The sequence below is a fragment of the Mirounga angustirostris genome, unplaced genomic scaffold, assembly GCF_029215605.1.
Source record: "Mirounga angustirostris isolate CCGP_5_RB_7025 unplaced genomic scaffold, mMirAng1.0.hap1 SCAF_2, whole genome shotgun sequence".
NCBI classification, from domain to species: domain Eukaryota; kingdom Metazoa; phylum Chordata; class Mammalia; order Carnivora; family Phocidae; genus Mirounga; species Mirounga angustirostris.
This window is the reverse complement of record NW_026991710.1, coordinates 93,547,982-93,571,783: the sequence shown is the minus strand read 5'-3', so window position 1 is coordinate 93,571,783 and position 23,802 is coordinate 93,547,982. Positions and strand designations below refer to the sequence as shown.

At 35.4% G+C, this 23,802-nt stretch overlaps 1 protein-coding gene and 1 pseudogene across 14 annotated transcripts in view; one reads left to right on the top strand and one right to left on the bottom strand.

Moving 5' to 3' along the window:
• CAMK2D (calcium/calmodulin dependent protein kinase II delta) overlaps nt 1-23,802 on the top strand; it is a 326,597-nt gene that overhangs the window by 91,743 nt on the left and 211,052 nt on the right. For all 14 annotated transcript variants that reach the window (XM_045880546.3, XM_045880545.3, XM_045880547.3 and 11 more), the window contains exon 3: nt 4,085-4,144. In XM_045880546.3, the coding sequence (XP_045736502.1) occupies nt 4,085-4,144 (60 nt within the window). The remainder of the gene's footprint in view (nt 1-4,084; nt 4,145-23,802) is intronic.
• On the bottom strand, nt 2,503-2,635 carry LOC123849023 (U4 spliceosomal RNA; annotated as a pseudogene).

Genomic DNA, 23,802 nt, shown 5'->3' with positions numbered 1-23,802 from the left:
GTTAAAATTATTACTGTTATCAAATCTTGACCTTTGATCATATATCTTTGCAACATTCTACATGATTAAATGAGAATGTGTAAAGCACTTTCACTCCACACTGAGGTACAATGGTTGTCTCAAGGAAAAGTACCTTGCAGTTGTTTAAGTTAGAAGCTGAACTAGATACTCTTTCATGGGATACCATTTTTACTTGAAATTACAACTGAAAAACTAGTTATGATTAGTCAGACTTAGGTTATTGGGAGACATTTTCTCAAAATGAACAAAGTGAGCCTGTCACTTAAGGGAAAACAACTGACAGCATTTATTGCCAATAACACAGTTCAGGCTTTCAAACAAAAATTAGAATTTTGGAAAATTTGTATTTGCCCATGAGAACATGGGCAATTCCCAAATTTAAAGATTGTTCTGGTGATATTAGTGGTTATACTGTTTTTATGATAGTATGTAATGAAATGTGTCCATGTTTGGAAGAACTACATAACATACTAAACCAATATTTTCCAAATGGTGCATCATGTTATAAAATTATGCCTGGGTGTAAAAGAAGTACAAGAAAGAGCAATGACTGTTAATGTAGCAGAGTAAAATTTTATTATATTAGAAAATTTATTGTATTCATGTTGAAAATTAATTTGATTAAAACATATAAGTTCATGGGGCGCCTGGGTGGCTCAGTTGGTTAAGCGACTGCCTTCGGCTCAGGTCATGATCCTGGAGTCCTGGGATCGAGTCCCGCATTGGGCTCCCTGCTCAGCAGGGAGTCTGCTTCTCCCTCTGACCCTCCTCCCTCTCATGCTCTCTCTCTCTCATTCTCTCTCTCTCAAATAAATAAATAAAATCTTAAAAAAAAAAACATATAAGTTCATGACTTTATTGATATGGTTCATAAAGTACATTGAGAAGGTTTCAGATTTCACTGGCAACTAACCTTTAAAAAACTATCACTTGTTGAGTTTTGGGATGATATTAAAGAACAATATCCACAATTATCTGAAAAACTATGACAGTACTCTTGCTTTTCCAACTGCATATCCTTGTGAGGTCTGATTCTATTGATATACTTCAACCAAAACAACATATTACAGTAGATTGAATATAGAAGCAAACATGAGAATACAGCTTTTATTAAGCCAGACATCAAAGAGATTTGGCAAAGATGTAAAACCGTGCTACTCTTTTTTATTTTTTTTTCATTTCAAAATCATTTTTTGGGTATAGCTGATACAATGTTATAGCAATTTCAGGTGTACAACATAATAATTGGGTAAACATTATGCTCTGTTTACTGTAAGTGTAGCTACTATTTGTCCTTATACATTCCTATTAAAATGTCACTGAATTTTTTTAAATTTTATTTATTTATTTGAGAGAGAGCATGAGCAGGGGAAGAAGCAGATGGAGAGGGAGAGGCAGACTCCCTTCTGAGCAGGGAGCCCAATGCAGGGTTCTATCCCAGGACCCTGGGATCATGACCTGAGCTGAAGGCAGTCGCTTAACCAGCTGAGCCACCCAGGTGCCCTTGAATTTTTTTTTTTTAAATAACAGTATTTTGCATGAAAATGTTACTGTGCTGGAGTTAGAAAATCAACATTTTGCTACTATCATAGTAAAGACTGGTTCAGGCAGGAATCATCGCTGAATGCACAATCTACAGGAGAATTTTGATGAAGACCAAGATGTTTTCCTGGCCATAAATAGTCTCACCATATATTTATTAGTGACAAAGGAAAAATTAAAAAAGAATAATACTCAGCAGAGAAATTCAAAGCACCTTGACCTGGCGATCAAAGTCACCATTTTTGAGAAGCCATTGGACAGTGTATACTTTCATATGTGACAGCTGGAGAAGGATAGTGTTCTAGTTGAGAATGCATCGCCTAAATCAAATCATGAGCAAACATTTGACAATACCAAGATGAGATTCATTATTTTTAAAAGATAGACATGGTATTCTTCAAAATTGTCAGGTCATAGAAGGCAAAAACTGTGGAAATATTCCAGATTCAAGGAAACTAAAGAGAGATGACAACTAAATACCGTATCTGACCCTAGGCTGGATCCTGCATTAGAGGGCGATAAAATCCTATAAAGGGCATCGTTGGGTTAATCAGACAAAATTAGCATATGGATGGTAAAGTATTGTATTAATGTGGCATTTGCTGAAGTTGATAACTATACAGTGATTGTAAGAGAGTATCACAATTTTAAGGTAATGCACACTGAAATTTTAGGGGTTAAAAAAGGGCCTTCATGTTTGTAACTTACCTTCAGATAGTTCAGAAAAAAAATTAGATTAGGTATAAATATAAACACATATTTGTGTGTTAAATATGTGTATACATATACACATACACAGACATGTATACATACATAGAATATAAATGATTTTTTAAATGGGTAAAATGTTAATAGATGTATCTGAGTAATCTGCTGTTATATGTTTTTAGTACTGTTCTTCAAATTTTCTGTAAGTTTCAGTTATTTAATTTTTAATTTTATTAAATAAAAAGTTTAGAAATTAAATGCAATAACTTATGTTAATGTAATGGGTTCATTATTGTTTTTCAGTTAGCAATAATCGCACCTCGGATAAACCTCATTGGCTACAATACTGCCACTGTGCAAAGCTCATCATTATTGTTTTTAAATGAATTAATATATATTTAACATTTTTCTTAGTTTTGTTTCTCATAGAGTAAGCATGAATATATCTAATCCATGTGAATAAAGCTCTTTGGGGTCCTCGATAATTTTTAAGAGTGTTAAGAGGTTCTGAGACCACAGAGTTGGAGGACCATTAGTATAGACTATGTGTGGGTAGTTAGGTAAATGTTCCCCTCCTCCTTTTAAGGCTATGATTCTAGTTAATGAGAGCTGATTTGGTAGATTCCACTAATAACTTAACCTTTATGCCTTAGTTTTTATATTTTTAAAATAGGGATATAATATTGCCTAGTCTCAGAGGGCTATTGTAAGGTTTAAGTCAGATGTCTATATAAGGTTCTCAACTAATGACCACTCTGCCGTGCTGTCCTTATTGGCAATGTGTGTTTCTGCTCTGTTATTGCTTCTTTTTGGCATTTGTGCTTTGGCCAGTGATTTTGGTTCTAAATATATGCATATGAGCCACCACAAAGAAATCAAAGAAGAGTATCAGATAGTTCTTAAAATGTAAGTTTACCGTGGTCATGCCCCTTCAAAGAAATGATTAGGGAAACATAGAAGGATGAAGATGAGCAAGGAATTTGGGATTTTTGGAAGTCTCTGATATAAGAAAGAGCATCATAAACTTGGGAAGTTGGACCAATGATTGTATGAAGAGTGGCTGATAGAAAATATGACTGGACAGAAAATATTTCTCCATTAGGGACAAACTGTAACCCTACTTAGCACCATTTCCATGGTATTTCAAATTCCAGATAGGCATCATCTGATTAAATGTGTATGTGTCTTGGGGCGCCTGGGTGGCTCAGTTGGTTAAGCGACTGCCTTCGGCTCAGGTCATGATCCTGGAGTCCCGGGATCGAGTCCCGCATCGGGCTCCCTGCTCGGCGGGGAGTCTGCTTCTCCCTCTGACCCTCCCCCCTCTCATGTGCTCTCTGTCTCTCTCATTCTCTCTGTCTCAAATAAATAAATAAAATCTTTAAAAAAAAAAAAAAATGTGTATGTGTCTATTGGGTCAATTAATTTGTTGTAAGAATATATACTTAAGGTAAAGAAAGAATACTAGTGTTTTGTGACATTTTCACTGTTGTCTTGGCCCTGTCTAAATTCAGCTCTATTCTGTATCTCACTCTATCAAACATCAAGCCAATGAAAAAGAAAGAAAATTAGATTGTTAAACTATATTATGTTCACCTAATTGCAAATTATCACTTTTTTTTTTTGAAAACAAGTGTGGCTTTATTCTTTTCAACTTTCTCTCTTTTACAGATAACTGTAACTGTTAATACAAGAAATTATCACTTTTAAAAAGAGATCAAAAGATACATAAATGTAAAGGCTTTGTCATTTCAATATGCTATTTATCGTCTTTTAATCTTTTTTGCTAAGACTTGTGATTTATTTTTTTAAACAGATCATCAGAAACTGGAAAGAGAAGCTAGAATCTGCCGTCTTTTGAAGCACCCCAATATTGGTAAGGAAATCTTTTCAGTGTATTTTAAATGTTAATTAAAGTTTATGTTACGTATTTTTTAACCACAACAAAAATGTTACTTTAGTAATCTGGACTATTTGCAACTTCTAAGAAATAAGTTCCTAATTTTTGGTTTTGGTTACATTTGATTCTTCTAAGTTTTGAAACGTTTTTCAAAAGGTAGCAGTTAATATACTAATACTTTAAAAATAATATAAAATATTATTAATTGAATAGTGCTTTTTATGTGTCTTCAAGGATTGTTCAGCTGCTGCTGAAGTTTGGAAAGACAGAATTTATGTCGTTATTTTAGTCAGCTAAATTACTTTTTACCTATCCTGTAAGGAGTTTTTCCTATAATTATTGATTTTCTTCCAGAAACTAGTAAAATTATTTTACAATATTATGCCCCATGAATTATGAAATAGCATGATAATGTTCAAAATAAAAAACTGATGAATATAAGAAAAATAGAAGAAACAAAGGAAAGAAAAAGAAAAAGAAAAACAACAAAAAGAACAAGAACATGATTCTGTGACAGTAGTTTTGATTATTTTAGATAAATGTCACTGCCCCAGCTCTGTGAGTTTTATTGTCAGCCAAATTATTTGTGATGTAGAAGTTGTGAGAGAGGAAGTGATAATGCAGTAGAACTGCAAAATCATTCACTGAGAAGGTTTATGTTCTTCTATTTTTGTGAATGGGACCATTCAATTTCTATTCCTGACTTGAAGTTTCGAGTGTCCTGCGTACTTCTTAGGTTCTTAGGTTCTTAAATGAATGAATGGATACTACCAAGTAAATCTGAAGCATTAACAAACCAGTAGCTGTCTAATATGAACCTTCTGGTTGGAGAGAGAACAACTCTAAAATGTAAATACATCTTTATAAGTGTTTTACCTGTGACAGTCTTTGGCATTTCTTGGTTGGCTATCTTATTTTGCTAGGGCTGGCATAACAAAGTACGAGAAATTTATTTTCTCATAATTATTTCTCATAATTCTGTAAGCAAGAAGTCTGAGATCAAGATGTTAGGGTTTGTTTCTTCTGAGACCACTCTCCTTGGGGTGTAGATAGATGTCTTCTCCCTGTGTCTTCACATGGTCTTGTCTCTGTTGTAATTTTTTCTTCTTGTAAGAGCACCATCATACTGTATTAGGGTCCACCCTGATGACCTCATTTAACTTAAATGCCCTTTCAAAGACTTTATCTTCAAATACAGTCACTTTTGGAGGTCCCCAGGTTGAGACACAATTTTGGAGAGACACAGTTCAGCCCATAATATTGGCTAATGAGAAATTACACAGTATGACCCACTGTGGTTCAAAGAGCATTGTTGTTGCTCAGGTTAAAGTGAAATTTTTGTTTGGTTTGCTTTGTTACTTTTGTGAAGAAGAGTTGTTATTTGTTTTGTTTTTAATCAAGATCTTTCTGTGAAACTCAGTTTTTGTAGATAATGAAACTGGTTGTCCTCATTTCCTCTAGGAGACCAAAGTCAGACATTCTAAAGACACTCAAACTAAAACAAGAACAAATTTCATTTTGAAACCAGGCTGAATAATCTTACTAACAAAGGGGAAATTGTACACTGGGGAAAGTTCTAAAGTTTTTTTTTACATGGACAGCACCGTTAACACACTCTGACACTGCATACAGGTTTTTTCAGTGGTGCATAGCAGCCAATGCCATGGCTCCTTGGTCGCCTCACTTGAGGTTTTCTTCCATCTTTCAAGATTTCAGGAGTACAAAAGCAACTATAGAAATTTCAGGTTCTTGAATTCTGAGATCCATTTCTAATCACAAGAGAGATTTTTTAGTGATCCTGTACTACAAGATGGGAATCATAAATAGTTTAAACTTCTAAGACACACACTCAAAAATCATAACAGTGGCAAATTACTCATATTATTCATTCACTCAACAAACTGATTTTCTGGGAATACAGTAGGAATACAACAGACCATTATACCTGCCCTCACATAAGTTGCATTTTTGGGGTAGACAGACAGTAAACAAAGTATAGGATGTTATATTGTGATAAGTACTGAGGGGGAAAAAAAGCAGGGAATGGAAATTGGTTATGTTGGGGGATTATGATTTCAGATAGTTTGGTCAGGATGACTTAATTGAGAATGAAATTGGAATAAAGATCTAAAAAACAGGAGGAAGCAAGTCATTTGGCTCTCTGGGGAAAAAAGCATCAACAGAGGGAACAAACAGCCTTTGTAAAAACCCTGAGGAAGAATTTGCCCAGTCGATTCCACCAAAACTTTTTTTCTAATTGGAGAAATGTGGATGAATTATTTTCCCTTCTATCTTATCTTAATTGATTATCTTAATTAATCTTCATGTTATGCAATTTGACAGTGTTGTATTTACTCACACAAAGAGAAATGATTAAACACCAACAGTAATTGCCAAAAAATAATAAGCAGCAGTAAACAAAGGACTGCTTTAAAGATAGATGCCATGATGGGTATCTGAGATTGTGCTGGAGAGTAGGGAGAACAGTGCGGTAAGCGCAGCGCTGCTGTTCCCATTGGTTAACAGTTTCATGTAGATCACTCGCACTCACTTGCTCCCTGCTGGTTCAGTTTACTCAGGTAAAACAGCATTTGGTCTTGATTCTCCTGAAATAGGTAATAAAGTGATATCTAGTATGAGACTCTTACCTCTTCTTCCCTTTCCTCCATTCTATTCCTTGCTCGGTTATCTTAAAATCTACCAGGTTTTAGAACTTGAAGGAACAAAATGCTACTTTTGACAACCTTTTCCTCCAGTGAAATTTTGCTTGTTACTTTTTTTTTTTTTTTTTATGTGCCTTTCTCTTGGCACAGAGTCAGTAATCTGGGAACTTGCAAGTAAAAGGTTTCTCTTGAAGAAACACATAAAGCAACTAAAATTGGTAATTCATAAACCACTCTTTTTTTTTCTTTAGTGTTTTTTTAATGTTTTTCTAATTTTCAAAGTAAAGCACAGTGGAAAGTTTGGAAAACACAGTGATGTCTGAAGAAGAAACCAAAGGAAACGACTTTTAATATCTGTTGTATTCATTTCTACCTTTTGTTGATAAATCTTATGTGTATGATAACTTCCAGTTTTCTCTTCTACACATTTTCATACCCATTTAGGTAAACCATGAAAACATAATTTTTAAAATTATCTTACTTAACAAAATTTATTTAGTGTTGTGGTCATTGCCAGCCGTGTTCTAGGCTCAACACACTGGTGATGAAGTGGTAATCAAGAGAAACAATATCTCTGCTTTACTAAAGGTCACACCCTAGTGTAAGGAGATAGGCCACAAAACAAAGGGCCATCATTATAATGTCATAGAGATTAGTTCGATGCAGAGAATTAAAATAGCGGAAATTGACACCAGGGGATTGGGTGGCTACTAGCAAAGAGGAACAGAATCAGACACTCGTTTAAGTCATTAGGCAGATTTTATTCAATATTATTGCATTAGGAGAAAGAGCTGAGCTCAGTTCCAAATACAGCAAAGACAACTAGGGATTTATAGCCAAGGAGCAGAATGAAAATTGAAAATCGCTGAGAGGAGATAGCAAACGTAGGGGGATTCTTACTAAACTTACTAAACTACTGACGAGATTGTTATTAAAGGAAGGCCAAAGGCTTAGACATCCAGGGCAAGGGATGAAGAACTTGATCAGATGTCAAGGGTGGTCACATATCAAAGATGGAGGGGTGACTTTATAGGACTCTTCACTAAGACTAGCTTAGACAGGTTGAGTATAGGGCCCAAGACAAGGCCTAGTCAAAAAGAGGGCTCAAGGAGCCTGCCTAATTTTGGTCAAGGGGACAGTCTTTGTCACTACATTGAGTGGCTTGTCAGGCAAGATATGTCTGCAGGGGTCACATTTAAATTGATATCTAAAAGATAAGAATCCATCATGAAAAAGCTCAAGGAGAAAGGGTTTCAGGCAGAGTAAACTTCCCCTGTTAGAGGAAGAGGCAGAGGATCAGCATGTAGCCTACCATGAGTGAAAGAGAGAGAGTCACCTGAGATGGGTCCGAAGGATAGGTAGATGCCTGACCACAGGGCCTTGGAAATCAGGTGGAGCGTTTAGGTTTTATTCTAAGTGTAGTGGGAAGCCCATAGAAGGATGATAAGCAAGAGCGTGTCATCATCTGATTTGTTCTGCCTGCTGTGTGTAAAATGATTGTAGTCACATGAGCACAATCAGAGATAATAGTGCTCCATTAGTTCATTAGAATCCAGTGTTTATCACCCTTGGCTCCTTTTCGGCAAGAATTTAAATGGATCCAGGCTGACCTCTTTTCTGTGTGTTCCACATAGTCCATGAAAAGTACAATGCATTTTTTGGCTCAACAAATTTGGGAGTGCAGGCAGTTTCCTAAGCAGCATCATCTTTACCCCTGTCTTCAGAGCAGCTAGCCAGACTATTTTGTTTGAGCCCCAAACTAGAAAGATTATAGCTAACTTTATCTTAAGGTGTTGAAGCAGTTTGGAAAGGACATCTTACCTCAAGCTTCTGTTAATTACCTTATTTTTCATTATTATGTTCATCCTTTATTTTAATAAAATGGGCTTATTTTCTCTTGAGTTATAAGCAGATCTGTGGTAAATCAAATAGTCTGAGCTATATGTTAGCATATCCACTAAGTGAAGGAAAATAACTTTAAGGTAGTGAAATAAAATACTTGAGGTAATAGCCAAATTGTTCTCAAAATTATTTTGTTTCCATTGTTTTTGTACTTGATCTTTGATGAGCATTATTATTGAGGAATTTTTTGAAACTCATGTCAAAGTCCAAATAAAACAAGAGAAACTAGGGAGATCAGGTAAAACACTGATTTAATGCAACTGTATAAATCTGAAAAGAAGTGGGCCATGAAAGGAAAAGAGAAAATATCAGGAACTTTGATCTGATTCATCTGAGGTCCCAAGTGAGAAAGATACCCACTTACTCTTTATTTGTATGGCGATCAATATTTGAGACAACTTTTCAGTTGGCGGGATGATGAATTTTGTGCCTGGGCTATCCCATTCTCTAAAGACCTGAATTTACACATTGTGTAGACTTTAGAAAGAGCAAGATGGTTTTTTGAAAGTGTAAGAGAACATTTATATTTGTAGAAGATCAATATCTCCTTTGCAAGGTAAGCCTTTAGTGATATGGCTCAATGAATCCCAGTAGCTAGAGAGCTAAAGGAAGGGCTATGTGGCCTTTAGTCTGTGCTGGTGCCCTGGGGCCCCTAGTACAATGAGTTAACCATTCTGAGATCATATCATAATATCTTAATGATTATCACCTTCCTACCAGCTCTCTCAGCCACTACCCCAAAACACATAAACACACTCATACATTATTGTAAGGCATAATAGAAAATTAAAGAAAGTCTATAGACTCAGTGAACCCCACTATATTCTGCTTCTGACACTGGGTCTGTTCAATGAACTGCTAAAGCATACTCCATTTGCTTATTAATGTCTAGTTGCGCTCTTTGTAAAGCAGAGAAGATATTTACCATTTTATTTTCTTAGAATTATTAGGGAGAACTAGATAGTGCATCTTATCTTTTTGGTGAGTTAATAAACTTTGGAAGATACTTAATGTAAATAAACAGTTGGGTAAATTATTAAGGGGCATTACTTATACCATATTACCACCTAATTGATAATTTCTTAATGTCTGGTAGTTTCTCCCTGAGAGATATATCCTCAATAGTGGAAAAACACTTCAGCATTTCAGAAACTTTTATGTATCATTCACATACATACATACATATATATTCACATATATATATATATATATAATCAGAGAATCACAATATTGCAGTAACAGAGATCTTATAGTTATCTAGTACAAACTCTCATTTTTTTAATAATTGAGGAAACTAAAATTTTCTGTATCTATAAGACTTATCCAAAGTCACAATTCTTTAATGATGTTGCCAAGCCTAAATTCTTGATACCGTCTGTATAAAGAGGTACTGATGTTTAAGGGAACCTGACTTGCAGCAAGATTGAAAAGGCGTTGGTAATCAAAATTCAAGGAGAATTTTGAAGTTGTTTTTGCTTCAAATCAGTCCTTCCCCACATATAGGAAAAAAACAAAACAAAACAGTAAGTTAAAAACTTCTAATACTAATAGAAGAAAAGAAAACTTTGTAAGTTTTGGAGAGCATAAGTAATACCGGTCTACTCTGATATGGAGCTACATGTTCCATAAAGAAACACTGAACAGATTTTATAGTTTGACATATATAACAATACATAAAGTTACATATGCTGACAGAGATTAGAAATATATAAAGCCTTTACTTACTATATAAGCAGGTTTTCCATGCCCATGAGGGATAATTTATGCCATCTAGGATTTATATAATTTCCTTTTCCTAAAATGTGAAACTGGAAGAGCCCTTAGGAATTATCTAAATCCAGCCTAGATTCTGCAGATGGGAGTTTGGAGGTTTCAGTAGGGAGGTAATGCCCAAGGTCACACACACATCTCCAAAGGGATTAAAATGCACAACCTGCTTATTACTTCGCTTTGCATGTAGTGTTTTTCTTTTTCCCTGACCTTAGGCATGGTGTCATACTTTAAAATTAATATTTTAACCTCAATCTTAGATCTCCCTATTTTTTGCAAATAATCCTTGAGTTAAATATCATTCCTCTAATTTTCACAAGACAAAATTAAGTCATTTTTGTTTGTTTTTTGCTTTTCACAACATTTTACCTTTTTGTTCTACTCCACATGCAGTCCTCTTTCAGGTTCCTAGAATTTACAAGAAACCACTCTAATCGTATTGCATATACAAGCTTAAATTCAGTAAAAACTTACTTAAATATTCCCAGTAGTTAGTTATCAAATGATTAAATTGCCTTATATGTCTATTGCTACAATATTTCAGTTTTGAATCCTTTGAAAGGGTCATATGGGAAAGGAGAACAGAGTTAGTGCAGAGTGAATGTTAATTGGTGTGCTGAGAAAACAAAATTAATGATTTTGAATGACACTCAGGTCTTTTTCAGTGTTACGAGAAATTGAACAACATTACAAGAGAATGATACTTAAAAGTTTTTCTCTATGACCTCCCCCATTATTGGCAATTATGCCTAATATTCATAAGTTTGTAATTATACAAGAATAAGTAATTTTTATTGCTAAACAACTTGCTCTACTGACTTTTCAACAGATAAAAGGTAATTTAACATAATTCAGTAGTAAAAAAGCAAGTTACTCTTGTTTTATGTTCACCTTTTATTTGATTAAATCTCACCTCTTTTATCTTGATTATTTGGTGTGAGGGCTAAATTACTTCTCAGAATATCTTACTGTCTGCAGAATTGATTACCCTCTCTTAACAAATGTGAGAAACAGCACAGAGATATTTTTTTCCCAGCAAATAATTATTCTCAAAATTTCTCATTATTTACTGTAGCTTTTTCTTTTTTTCTTTTATTCATTTAATATGGTACCTGGTGTACCCTTCATAATTCTTGGTTGAAAGTTAAATTCATCATCACCTTAAGTAAACAAACTATTTAGTAGAAAGATAAAATATGGATATAAAAATTATTGATACAAGTTAACATTTTAAATTCTCTTTTAATTGGTGAGTTTGGATATGAATCCATTTTTTATTGACTCCTGTGTAAATAAATTTTTTTCCACATATCAATAAAACAGCCACTTCCCTGAGTTATATTAGAATAGTTGGATTTTATATGAAACTGGAGAAAAAATGGTTCTTCTATTACAAATGAAGGACAATTTGTGATTTGGACTTACTGGATAAAACACTTTGATCTATCAGTGCATAATACTTACTCAAATATATCCTCTGTTTTATTCTACTAAACCTATTTTATTTTCATCTTGTCCTGTCTTCACTATGTTCAGGGTAGAATCTCTGAGTATTGGAAGCTTATAATAGTTTCTTGAGCTCAGAATTGTGCCCTAAACTGAAACTTTGAGAAAAAAAAAATCCCAACATTACAATAGCACCTTTTTGTTTCTTTATTTGCTTGTTTGACTGGGGTTTGAGTTCTACAGAATCCCCTCCCCACTCCCTTACCTCCCCCTGGGTAAGAACAGCTCATGTAGCCTGGAAATGCTGAAAGGAGCTGAGGAATCTCTTAATCACTTAAAAAGCATCGCTCTTTCCCTTTCTTCTGATAGTTTTGACAATAAAAATAAACTTAGATACAATAAGTTATTGTGTTACGATTTGAAGATGGGCTGAGGAAAAGAAAAAAATTAAGTTGGAATTCCAGTGAACTTTATCACTACAATTAATAGCAGAGCTGTTAACTGTGTTATCAGACACTATTCTAAATACTTTCCATGCATCCAGTCTTTTAATCTTCAAAACAAACAAGTGCCATTCTTGTCTCCAGTTTACAGACAAGGAATATAAAGCCTGAACGGGTTACACAGTCAACCAAGGTCAGACAGCTAGTAAGTAGTAGAGTTGAGATTCCAGCCTGCACATCTGGTATCACCATCCGTACTCTTCAATACCGCGCTGTGTTGCTTATGATTGTATGACTCTGAATTAGCCACATTGTTATTTAATAAGTAAAGAATCTCCAAATTTTATGAAGATTAGTTAAAATAACAGCAGACTGAAATCCCTTCCTAGAGATGTTATGTAATTTTGCTATTTCTAGTCCTTACTCTAGGGGAGAAATAGCATAAGATTATTGAAAAACTTATGGCAAATACAGATATTATAGAACAATTATATTTTAATGACAATAACTTTCATCGTCTTTGTGAAAAACCTTTTAAGTGGTTGTATCTGGCCCTGAATTAATTATTTACTTGCTATGTAAGACTTTTACTCTCTTCTTATTGATGGGGAAAATGAATGACAAATATTTGTCAGAAAACAATGAAGGTTAAGGAAACAAACCAACAACAGTACTTGATTTGTAACATATGACAGATTTTTTTTAAAAAAACTATTCTTTAAATTGTAGAAAAAGAATTGGGATAGGACACTCGTGAGATGATGGATTTCTAAGATCAGATAAACCCTTGGAGTTGTAGGTTATGTATATGTGTGTGTGTTGGGGGGGGTGTTTTAAGCAATCATTGCTTATAGCTTATTTATTTTTGCTTATAACTTATTTTAATAGAATATACATAGGAATACTAATTTAGAGTTTTGAGATAACTTTTGAAAGAATAGAGTCCAGTTATAGCATTTATTTCTAGCATTTGTAATGTAAACTGTGGTTTAGTTTGATAGAAAAGTTGCCACTTTAGGGGAGGTAGCTCTATATTCCTATTACTTATCAATTTGAAAGTAAGAATTCATTCTCTTTTAAAATGTTCCATAGGTCAATTATCATATGGTTTCACTTATTTGTGGAACATAAGGAATAACATGGAGGACATTAGGAGAAGGAAAGGAAAAATGGGCGCGGGGGAACTGGAGGGAGAGATGAACCATGAGAGACTATGGACCTGAGAAACAAACAGGGTTTTAGAGGGGAGGGGGGAGGGGGGATTGGTTAGCCTGGTGATGGGTATTAAGGAGGGCACGTACTGCATGGAGCACTGGGTGTTATATGAAAACAATGGATCGTGGATCACTACATCAAAAACTAATGATGTATTGTATGGTGACTAACATAACATAATAAAATTAAAAAAAAAAAAGAAATTAAAAAAAAAATGTTCCACAGGTAGAAGTATTTGCTGTTTGTATTTGATTTGCATCTGCTTCACAAAAACTACCCCAGATCTAATGAGTTTGCCATAGAGTAATGATTATGTCAGATTATTGTTTGATAGGTTCATTTTGTTGATTATTTAGTTTTAAAAGCTAATGGCCTATGTTGAAGAAAATAGTACATACAGTTATATGACTTGAATTCTTTTCTTATTCTTTCACATTTTGTACGTCTGTAGTAATTTATAATATATTTCCTATGAAATGATAGAAATTATTTGGTAAGATTTTGTTCACACTTTTGAAGTTCAGTAATTTTTATAGTTTATTCTTCAAATATTACTTTCAGCTTTTAGTCCTGAGTTTATTTTGTAGATAGTTCAACCATAGGCTTAGAATAAGAAAAATTTCTATAGCTTACAATGTTAATCACCAAAGTAGATGGCAATAATTTTTATGAGTCTATTATTTTGAAGTATAGGAAATCTTGTCTTTCATTTGTTCTGTCAGAATTTACTTATGAAAATTGGAAACTTAAATTGTGTAAACAGTTCCCGCTATGAGGATATCCTGAATTATGATTTCCTTAGGTATAAGTGTTTTTGCATATATAGATGAGTTTACATTGGATATTTGTTAAAAAAAAAAACACATAACTATGCTTTGTTAATCTATTTTTCACTAAGAGCAGAGCTCTCACTTTCAAATTGAAGTGGTGAAGCCTAGTGTTATATTTTAATTAGCTCCAAAAATATTTTTTTAAAGATTTCATTTATTTATTGGAGAGAGAGAGAGAGCATGAGCGGTAGGGAGGGGCAGGGGGAGAGGGAGAAGCAGGCTCCTCCCTGAGCATGGAGCCTGATGCAGGGATCAATCCCAGGACCCTGAGATCATGACCTGAGCTGAAGGCAGATGCTTAACTGACTGAGCCACCCAGGTGCCCCGTCTCTGAAAATATTTCTTAAAAGCTTTTGAAAAATATAATAAAGAAAATACACTGATTTAGTTTCTTTCTACCTATTATTTTTTCTTCTAATTTCTTAAAACAATCATTAGATGAGTCTTTTTAAAATCCACATTTGATTTCAGAATTAAAGAATAATTCCAGCTTGAGAAAAGGTAAAATGAAATAAAGATGAGCAAAATAAAAGTATATATAATCTGCAAGTTGTCTTCTATTTCCAGTGATTAGTATTAAGCATTGAATTGAATACTGCTAACTCTTGCAGTTAAAATACTGAAAGATCATTACAACGATGAATGAGCCATAGTCCTTGACCGCAAGTTCACAATTTTGGAGGGCAGATAGTTCTGTGCACAACTAAAATATAATGTGGTTATGTGCTTTAATGATGCTATATTACTAAGGTGCCATGAGTGCACTAAGGAATAAACTAAGAAGTTTAACTGAAATACATTGGGTAATGAAAAGAATTTTTGCCATAATATGCAATAGCAGTGTAGAAAGACAAAACAACAAAAAGAAAAAGTCAGTTGTAAAAGTTCATGTTACACTTGAAGAATGATAGAAAATCTGGAATGACTGGAGTATACTAGGTGTGTTGACCATAAAGCTTGATTGGGAATGATAACAGAGAGTCTTGACTTTTCTATGCCAAAGTGTTTGATCTATAATCTTTAGAGATGAATTATTAAAGATTTATTTATTTGACTCATATGATTGTATTGGTTCCTTAGAAAAACAATTTTGGCAGTAATAAACATGATTTTTTTGGAGTCGGGAGAAATTTGTGTTGAAAGAGCTTTTGAAAGTCTTTTGAATTAATTTGTATATAAGGCAAATGATGAATTCCTGAACCATGGTAATGGGAACAGAGATGGCAAGAAGGGCAAAGATAATAGAGATATTGTGAGGGTAGAATTAGGAGGTCTTGGGCAGGAGTTAAATTGTGATAAATGAGATAGAAAGTGGTTTCTCTGAGGTTTTTAGTTTGAGTGACTGGAGAGATGTTGATTTTGTTAATAGGGAACAAAGTAGGAGAAGGAAGTTGGGAGAAATTAAAAATTTAGTTGATTTGAGAACATGATGAAAGTATTTTTTTTTTTAAGATTTATTTATTTAATTGAGAGAGAGGACAAGCAGGAGGGACAGAGGGAGAGGAAGAGAGAATCCCAAGCAGACTCTAACCTGGGCCTCAAACTCATGACCCTGAGATCACGACCTGATCTGAAACCAAGAGTTGGAGGCTTAACCGACTGTGCCACCCAGGCACCCCTAATGAAAGTATTTTTTAAAGATCAGGAAATACCTTTTATGGGGAGTCATAAAAGAAGAACAAAGAAGGAAAAAGAGAAATAGCAAACAATACCCATAAAACGCTGATCATTTACTTTTTGCTAAAAACTTAGCCTTTCCCCATTTGGGCATGCTTCTTCAGGATGGAAGTGGTTGGCAATGATTATGATCGTCCCTCCCAGACCAAGAGAATGTAGCTAGACTTTTGGTTTTGGGTCCTTTTTTTTCATGCAGGAAGTAAAGATAGTAAAGTTGGGTTCTCAAAATATCTTTTTAATAAATAAGATAGTTAACTGCACCAACTGTGGCTGAATGTTTCTAGAGTGTTCCCCCACATTCTGTCAACTAGAGTAAGGCTCACTTTTCACTAATCTCTCATGCCTTAGCCAAACATGTATCTTTTAAATGACTTAGTAACTTGATAATTACTTTAATTAGGATATATCCTATCTGACTTACATGTGGGGTACCACATGGAGCTCTAGAGAATGTGAATATGTATTTTGGAGACATTTACATGTAGGAGAGTGAAAGTGGATAAATGCACACAGCAGTGTATTATGAAGAGGGTCAAAGACAAATGATCACTAATACCTAGTCATGAGGAGCATAAAAATGATTTTTTAAGACCAATAACAACAATAATTTTCTTACATTATTTTTATTCTGAATGTGCTTTAAAACAAACATATAAAATATATAAAATATTATTCTGGATAATAAAAGGAAGTTACAGTTGGGGACAAAATACTTGGAAGTGTAAAAATAGCAATATAGGCTTCATTTTAGCAATAATAGTTTAAATGTGTTGATCTTAGATAGGCTTATATCAGTTCTTACTCTTACAACTATAAGGAAAGGACCAAGATGATGTTTTCTTAACAGGCTTAATTTTGTTGGAGCTACAATGAAATTACTATATTGAAGATCGTATTTTTTCTTCTGCCAGTTGCCATCCCCCAAACAATGTCTCATTTAGAAACTGGTTGTACCAAATATATATTTAAACTTATTTGCTAGGAACTTGACAAGAGCTCTGATAAAACATGGTTTTCAAATGTCATTCTCATACCTATAGATTATTCCAGTGACCTTTTCTTTTGATATTCCTTTTATAAATCTGCCCTTTAAAATTAAATTATATCTCCTGGTCACTTTCTAAGAATACATTCATAATATGGACAAGAGATAAGGCGACTCCCCTTCCCCCACCCTCCAAAGCCAAAGAAAGATTGATTTAAGATAGGTTTTCAACCTTGGGAGATTTGTAGTATTCACTCTTTCCTCTTCCTGAGGACATTTAGCTCTATGTGTTTAGGTCATTAGAACTGGAGGTGCCCATCTGGCATCAATTGAATAGAGGCCACAGATGCTACTAACATCCTATAATGGATAAGACAGCACCTCACAATAATGAATTATTTGGTCCAAAATACTAATAGTGCTGAGATTGGGAATCCCTGATTTAAGGTAAGAGCAACAACAATAACAGCAATACAACAAAGAGCTAGATTTACTTGGTTTAGCTCTGGACCCATGCAATTTTCTTATATATATTTTTAAAAAAGTAGTCAGTATGTCCCCTTAAATGAAGGACAAGTAAGCAATGATACTTTATAGACTATCCTGTGAACAGAAGTTTCTAAAATATTCCCTTTTAACCAGAGAGTAGAAAAATAAAGAACTAGTTTAAATGTCAGCCGTAAATGAGATGAAGTCACAGATTAGAATATTGTTTTTTCCTAAATTATTGAAAAAGGATATTTATATATTTAAAGTTCTTTTTTTTAATTTAAAGCAAGGAGTAAACTATGTAAGTTAATACTGAAGTAAAATGAAGAGACTATTTCCCCAGAATCATAAAAAGAGAAGTAATTTTCTGGGAAATAATTTTACCTTCATTGTGAATCATTTTGATTTTATCCTTTTTGGATCTTGAAACTTGTTCAGGTAAAGATTCTCCTTATCCATAAAATTACATATTGACACCAGATTTTTCATGTAGTTTGAAATATTTCAGAGACTAGTGGAGCCCAAATATGGACCTTTCTCCATAGATTTCATATTAAAATGGAACAAACCTTATTTTGAAGAAATATAGTAAAATGGTCTCTTAATCTTAAATGTGACTCTCATGTTAGTCTTAATGACCTTGTAATTCACATAAAAAGATTTACAAATTTCTCTCCACTTCAACTTCTGTCTTATTAAAGAGTGCATTTTGGATTGGTGATGTAGCCTGACTGTAGGAGGGAGAAATACCACCCAGCTCACTTGGTATTTAAACTGCTGGACTGGGGCACCTGGGTGGCTCAGTGAGTTAAGCATCTGCCATCAGCTCAGGTCATGATCCCGGGGTCCTGGGATCAAGCCCCACATGGGGCTTCCTGCTCAGTGGGGAGCCTGCTTCTCCCTCTCCCTCTGCCCTCCCCCTGTTTGGGTTTTCTCTCTCTCTCTCTCTTGCTCCCGCTCTCTCTTTCAAATAAACAAATAAATAAAATCTTAAAAAGAAAACAATAAAACTGCTGGACAGAAACTGAACTAAACTAGTCTTAACATTTATTTATGCCTCTACATTACTAACATACACCCCACCCAAAGAATTTGTTAAGAAAATGAATAATGTAAGATTTTGGATATGTATCTAGTGTAGAGAATAAACTGCTTTTGAGACAATTTAGAAGTATCTAATTAAGGTGAAGCATAGAAATTGCATTGTAAGCAGAAGTTTACCTGGCATAGACTGGTGCTGACATATGCTAATTATAATCTTTAAAAATCCGTTTATTCGAATGCCTGGGTTCAGTCAGTTAAGCATCTGACTCTTGATTTCAGCTCAGGTCATGATCTCAGGGTGGTGAGATTGAGCCCCACATTGGCCTCCATACTGGGCATAGAGCCTGCTTAAGATTCTCTCCCTCTCCTTTTCCTCCTCCCACCCCTGCCAAGAAATCTGTTTATCAAAACACATTTTATTAGGCAATTTTGGCAAGCCTGATTTCTTCTTTCACATGCTAAAGGGTAGTAAAATTTAGGTAAATAAAATAGATCATTTAATCTTTTAACTAATTTTGACAGATCTTCTCCCCAATTAATTCAAATCAGTGATGTGTTAATGTAACAGTTGCAAAGCATCTCCCAATAAAATGAAAAAAAAGTTGTAACTCTCTCCCAAGGTTTTTCCAAAAGCTAGAAAATGTTATTTTGGTGAAGGGGCATGTTTATGTTGTAGTTACTTGTTTTTAATTTGGGAACATTTTAATGTTTAGTGAAGTGGCAGTATCCCACTTACTTTTAACAGGATTCCTCTGGTCACTGTGAGTCTGACCCTGTCTCTCCTCCACCCAGAAGCTGCTCAGTGGTTTCCTACTTCACTCAGGAGATAAGTCCTAGAGCCCTCACAATGGCCTGAGGCCTTATACAAGAATCACCTGCCCCTTTAACTCCCTGATCTTAGCTCTTCTCTCCCTCTCACTTCTCTGCCTCAGCCCCTCTGGGCTCCTCGAGGGTTCCTGAGCTGTACCCTGTGTTCCTTCTGAGGGCACTGCTCCGCCCCCTCCCCCACAGGGATGCTGGCTCGCTTCCTTTAGGCCACTGCTCAACTATTACCTCATCCAGGAGGCTTTCCCTGACAGCACTGGCAGAAAAAAGCAGCCTTCCTCCCCGACGCCCACCATGCACTCCCTATCTTCCTTCCTTGCTTTGTTTTTTCTCTGTAGGCTTTATCATGATACTGAATATTTACTTGTTGATTGATTTTCTATCCATTAGCATGTAAACCCCAATGAAGGCAGGGACTTTGCTTATTGTATCTCCTGTACTTAAAATAGTGTTTGACTTAGAGTCTGTGCCCAATAAATAAATGTTGCAGGCATTAAACAATGCATGGTAAACAATAAACATATATTTTTATTAAGTGTAGATAATTTGAAGGGGAACAAACTCTTCTATTAATATAATTGGAAAAAAATATAGACTAACTTATGACACAGCTGTCTTATTCAAGCAGAGGGTTCGTCAATAGAACTTTGGTTTTCCTTTGGCTAAAATGAGTATCAGTGGGTTAGGGCAAGCCCATACCTAAACAAAGATTACAAAAACAGGAGCGCAAACATACAGCTTCTACCTGGTTTGGAAGATCAACAGACCATGTGAATTAGCATACCTCTTTTTACTGCCTGGTCTTCCTGAACAACCCTTATCACTTAGTCTGAAATTCCCATCCTACTGGCTGGAATCTTGGCCCAGACCCTTCCTGGTGATCTTTGACATATTTCCCATGCAACCTGGGACCATCTGAGTCCTCTTTGTTGAGTGTCAGGGTCACTGTCTCTTTTACCCGGGCGATACCTAAAACTGCCAGCGTCTTCCCCACCGTGGGGGCATTTTAGTGATACCTGGGGAGCAGAACTGTACTATCAGTAAGTGTCACCAGTTTTCTTTTTCTCTTGCCAGATCATCTACTGATTTGGTTAGTGAACCAAATGTCTTAGACATTTATGGGGTAGTCCTTAGTTTGCTCCACACTTCAAAGCCAATGAATGCCTACTGTTTAGATGAAATTACCAAACTTTTGAATAAAGAAAGAGGGTTGGTTGTCAGTGTAATTTCTGCTTTTACAATAGGCTTGTCCTGTCCTCACTGATTCTTTTAAAGGCTCCCTAGGAGCCTTGCTCTGCAGCAACGATTGGTGAACTTTTTCTGTAAAGCCCCCAGCAGTAAGTATTTTAGGTTTTGCAGGCCATGCCATCTCTTGTCCTTATTTTCAATTTTGCCGTTGTAGTGTGAGCAGCCACGCACTTCGTAAATGAGCTCCGAAGTAGTTGCGGCCCATCTCTTTTGCCTCACCAGCCCACTGCCACACCTGCCTAGCCTACAAATGTTAAGTTCAGTTTACAACTTGAGCTGGTATCACTCAAAGCTTACCGTTTCTTTTTTACTTGAAAATCGATTTTCTGTTTCAGATTACGTCTGAATTTACATATCCGTGTGCTGTTTCCAAAATAACTTTGAGCCCTGACTTTTTCTCATGCTTTTAAACTTTTGCCTTGTATAAAATCTAGGCCAGGTTTGTCCTCATTTGGCAGATGTGCTGCTCTCCAAGCCATGAATCTGACAGGGTGTCATCTTTCCTGTTTCTTCTGATGTTGTTGAGGTATTTTTTCTTTTTGTATCTAATCGTACCCCCTGTCCTTCCCAAAACATCCTGAGTCAACCAGGGTCTGTACCTCTTATGAATGGCCTCAGTTGAGAATTTGCCTTTGTTAATAACACAGAACCATTCTGACGACAATAGGTATAAATTAGAATGAACTAATTTTGAGGTAATAGAGGATCCTTCCAGTGAGCGTAAAGAAGAGAACATACTGTATTTATCTTCATTTGCAAGTATCTCATGAGGAAATCCCTGTATTCTTTAAATATATTTACACTTTCGGAGCTGACCTGGATCCCTGTAAATATTCTTCCTCGTTTAACCAGAATGGGGCAGTGTAGTGTGAGCCCTGATGGGTAACCTGATATTGCTCAGACAGGGCAATACCCTTCTGTCTCCATTTCAAACATCTTGGCACCTCAGATATAACAGAAATTTCCCCTGATGAGAGAAATGAGCAAACCACATCTAGGCACAGAGCCATTTTAGTAGGTTATCAAGATGGTCAGTGGAAGGCAAGGCTGCTGGTTTCCACTGCTAAGCCTGGGAAATACTGACCCACTCTCACTCACTTATTTGTGTATAGATGTAGACTGCGAGCTGCCAGCCATGGTGAGCAATTCTTACTTTGTGTTGACAGCTTATCAGAATTCCCTGGTTTCAAAAGACCATTAATACAGTCCCAGACCCTGTCCTACTGCTGGTAATTGATACTGCTGGCATAGCTCTTGTTTTTCGACTTCTTCTTTCTGGGTTCTGGACCATTGATTCTACACACTTGAAGTCTGGGCTCATGAGCCCCCATGTGTGACTTTGCAGACAGCCCTATTTGTGACCTGAGCTTGTGATAGCTGCCTCTGGCCTTGACCTTCCATCCTCCCAACTTTCCACACCATCCCCTGCTTCTGTCTCTGTACGTTAATGCTACTGCTCTTGCTACCTGACTTACCTCTAATATCGTGGAAGACAAAATTATTCCATTCCATTCAAAGTCACCTTTTTTTAGACCTATATTTGAATAGATATAGATGGAAGAAATACAACTGGTCTTCTGAGAAAGATTTTCACTTCAGGGGATTTATTTATTTGATTGTCTAATTTCCAATCCTTGAGTTATAGAAAAGATAATTCCTGCTATACCTAATATAATTTGATTATAGATCTATTTATAAATGATTTTGTAATCTGCTTGGGTGTTCTGTTTTTCTTGTTCTTATTTTAAAATTGTAGTATGTCTTTTATTTTGCATTTTTTTAGGTTCTTATTTAAATTCCCGTTAACATACATTGTAATGTTGGTTTGAAGTGTAGAAGTTAGTGATTCATCAGTTCCATATATCAGCCAGTGCTCATCACAAGTGCTGTCCTTAATCCCCATCACCTATTTCATCCATCCCCCACCTTCTTATTTTTTCTTTTAAAGATTTTATTTATTTATTCATAAGAGAGAGAGAGAGAGGGAGGCAGGTTCTCCGCTGAGCAGGGAGCCCGATGCGGGACTCTATCCCAGGATCCTGGGATCATGACCTGAGCCGAAGGCAGACACTTAACCATCTGAGCCACCCAGGCGCCCCCCACCCCCATTCACATTTTTAACCTTATCCTTATGTTTATTTTGCAAACTGAAACCCATTGTCTAAATACTTACCATAATTATCATGTTTAATTTTCCTAAGAACTACTCTACAGGTATTATCCTCTCCATTTTTTGATTCAATTCAATAGATATTGAGCACCTGCTATGTACCCTATACGTATGAAGAAGCTCAGTCTTAAAGAGATTAATTAATTTGCCTGAGGTGACTTCATTTATGAAGGGAGGAACCAAGATTCAAATACATTTGTTTGATTCCAAAGTTCACATTTCTATTATACAAGCCTTCTGTTCTTTACTTCCTCTTCTGCTCAAAGCTATGTGAGCTCTTTGTGCAGGTACATTACTTTTTATTTAAATAAAGCAGGATATGGTCTACATGGCACCAAATATTGTTGACATGTAAGGGGCTTCCTACTTGTGCAGGAAGTTAGAGCATTTGCACATGAAAATACTTAACAGTTTAAAAGCCCAAATTAGATATATAGAGGAGAGAGTCTCATGTTGTCTGTGGAATGTTTTATGCAGGATATTGGGCAGATTTGAATATCTTTAAGGACAAGATTTAAGGAGGGAACAATGTTTTTGCCAAACCATAGAAGTTGAAAAGAGTCCTTTCTAAGGATAATACTGGGTAATCATCCTTCTACATTTAAAAAAATTATTTAAACAATCAGTTATTTAAGTAGTTCCTCCCCATTTCCTTCTCACTGAACAGTTGTTTGTTTGCTTTTTTAAAGAAGCACTCTGTTTCCATTTCCTCAGCTTTTGTATTCAGGCTTCTTCTCTTATGTTACATTACAGTGAAACTGCTCTCCTCATGATTAGCAATCACCTCCTTATTATTAAGTTCAGTGAATCCTTTTAGGTTCTGGTCTTACTTGATCTCTCTCTAGTTGCAAGTGTGAGGCACCTGCTTTGGCTTTTGTAACACATTGTGTATTCTAGATTTCTTCTTTGTCTCTAACAACTTATTTT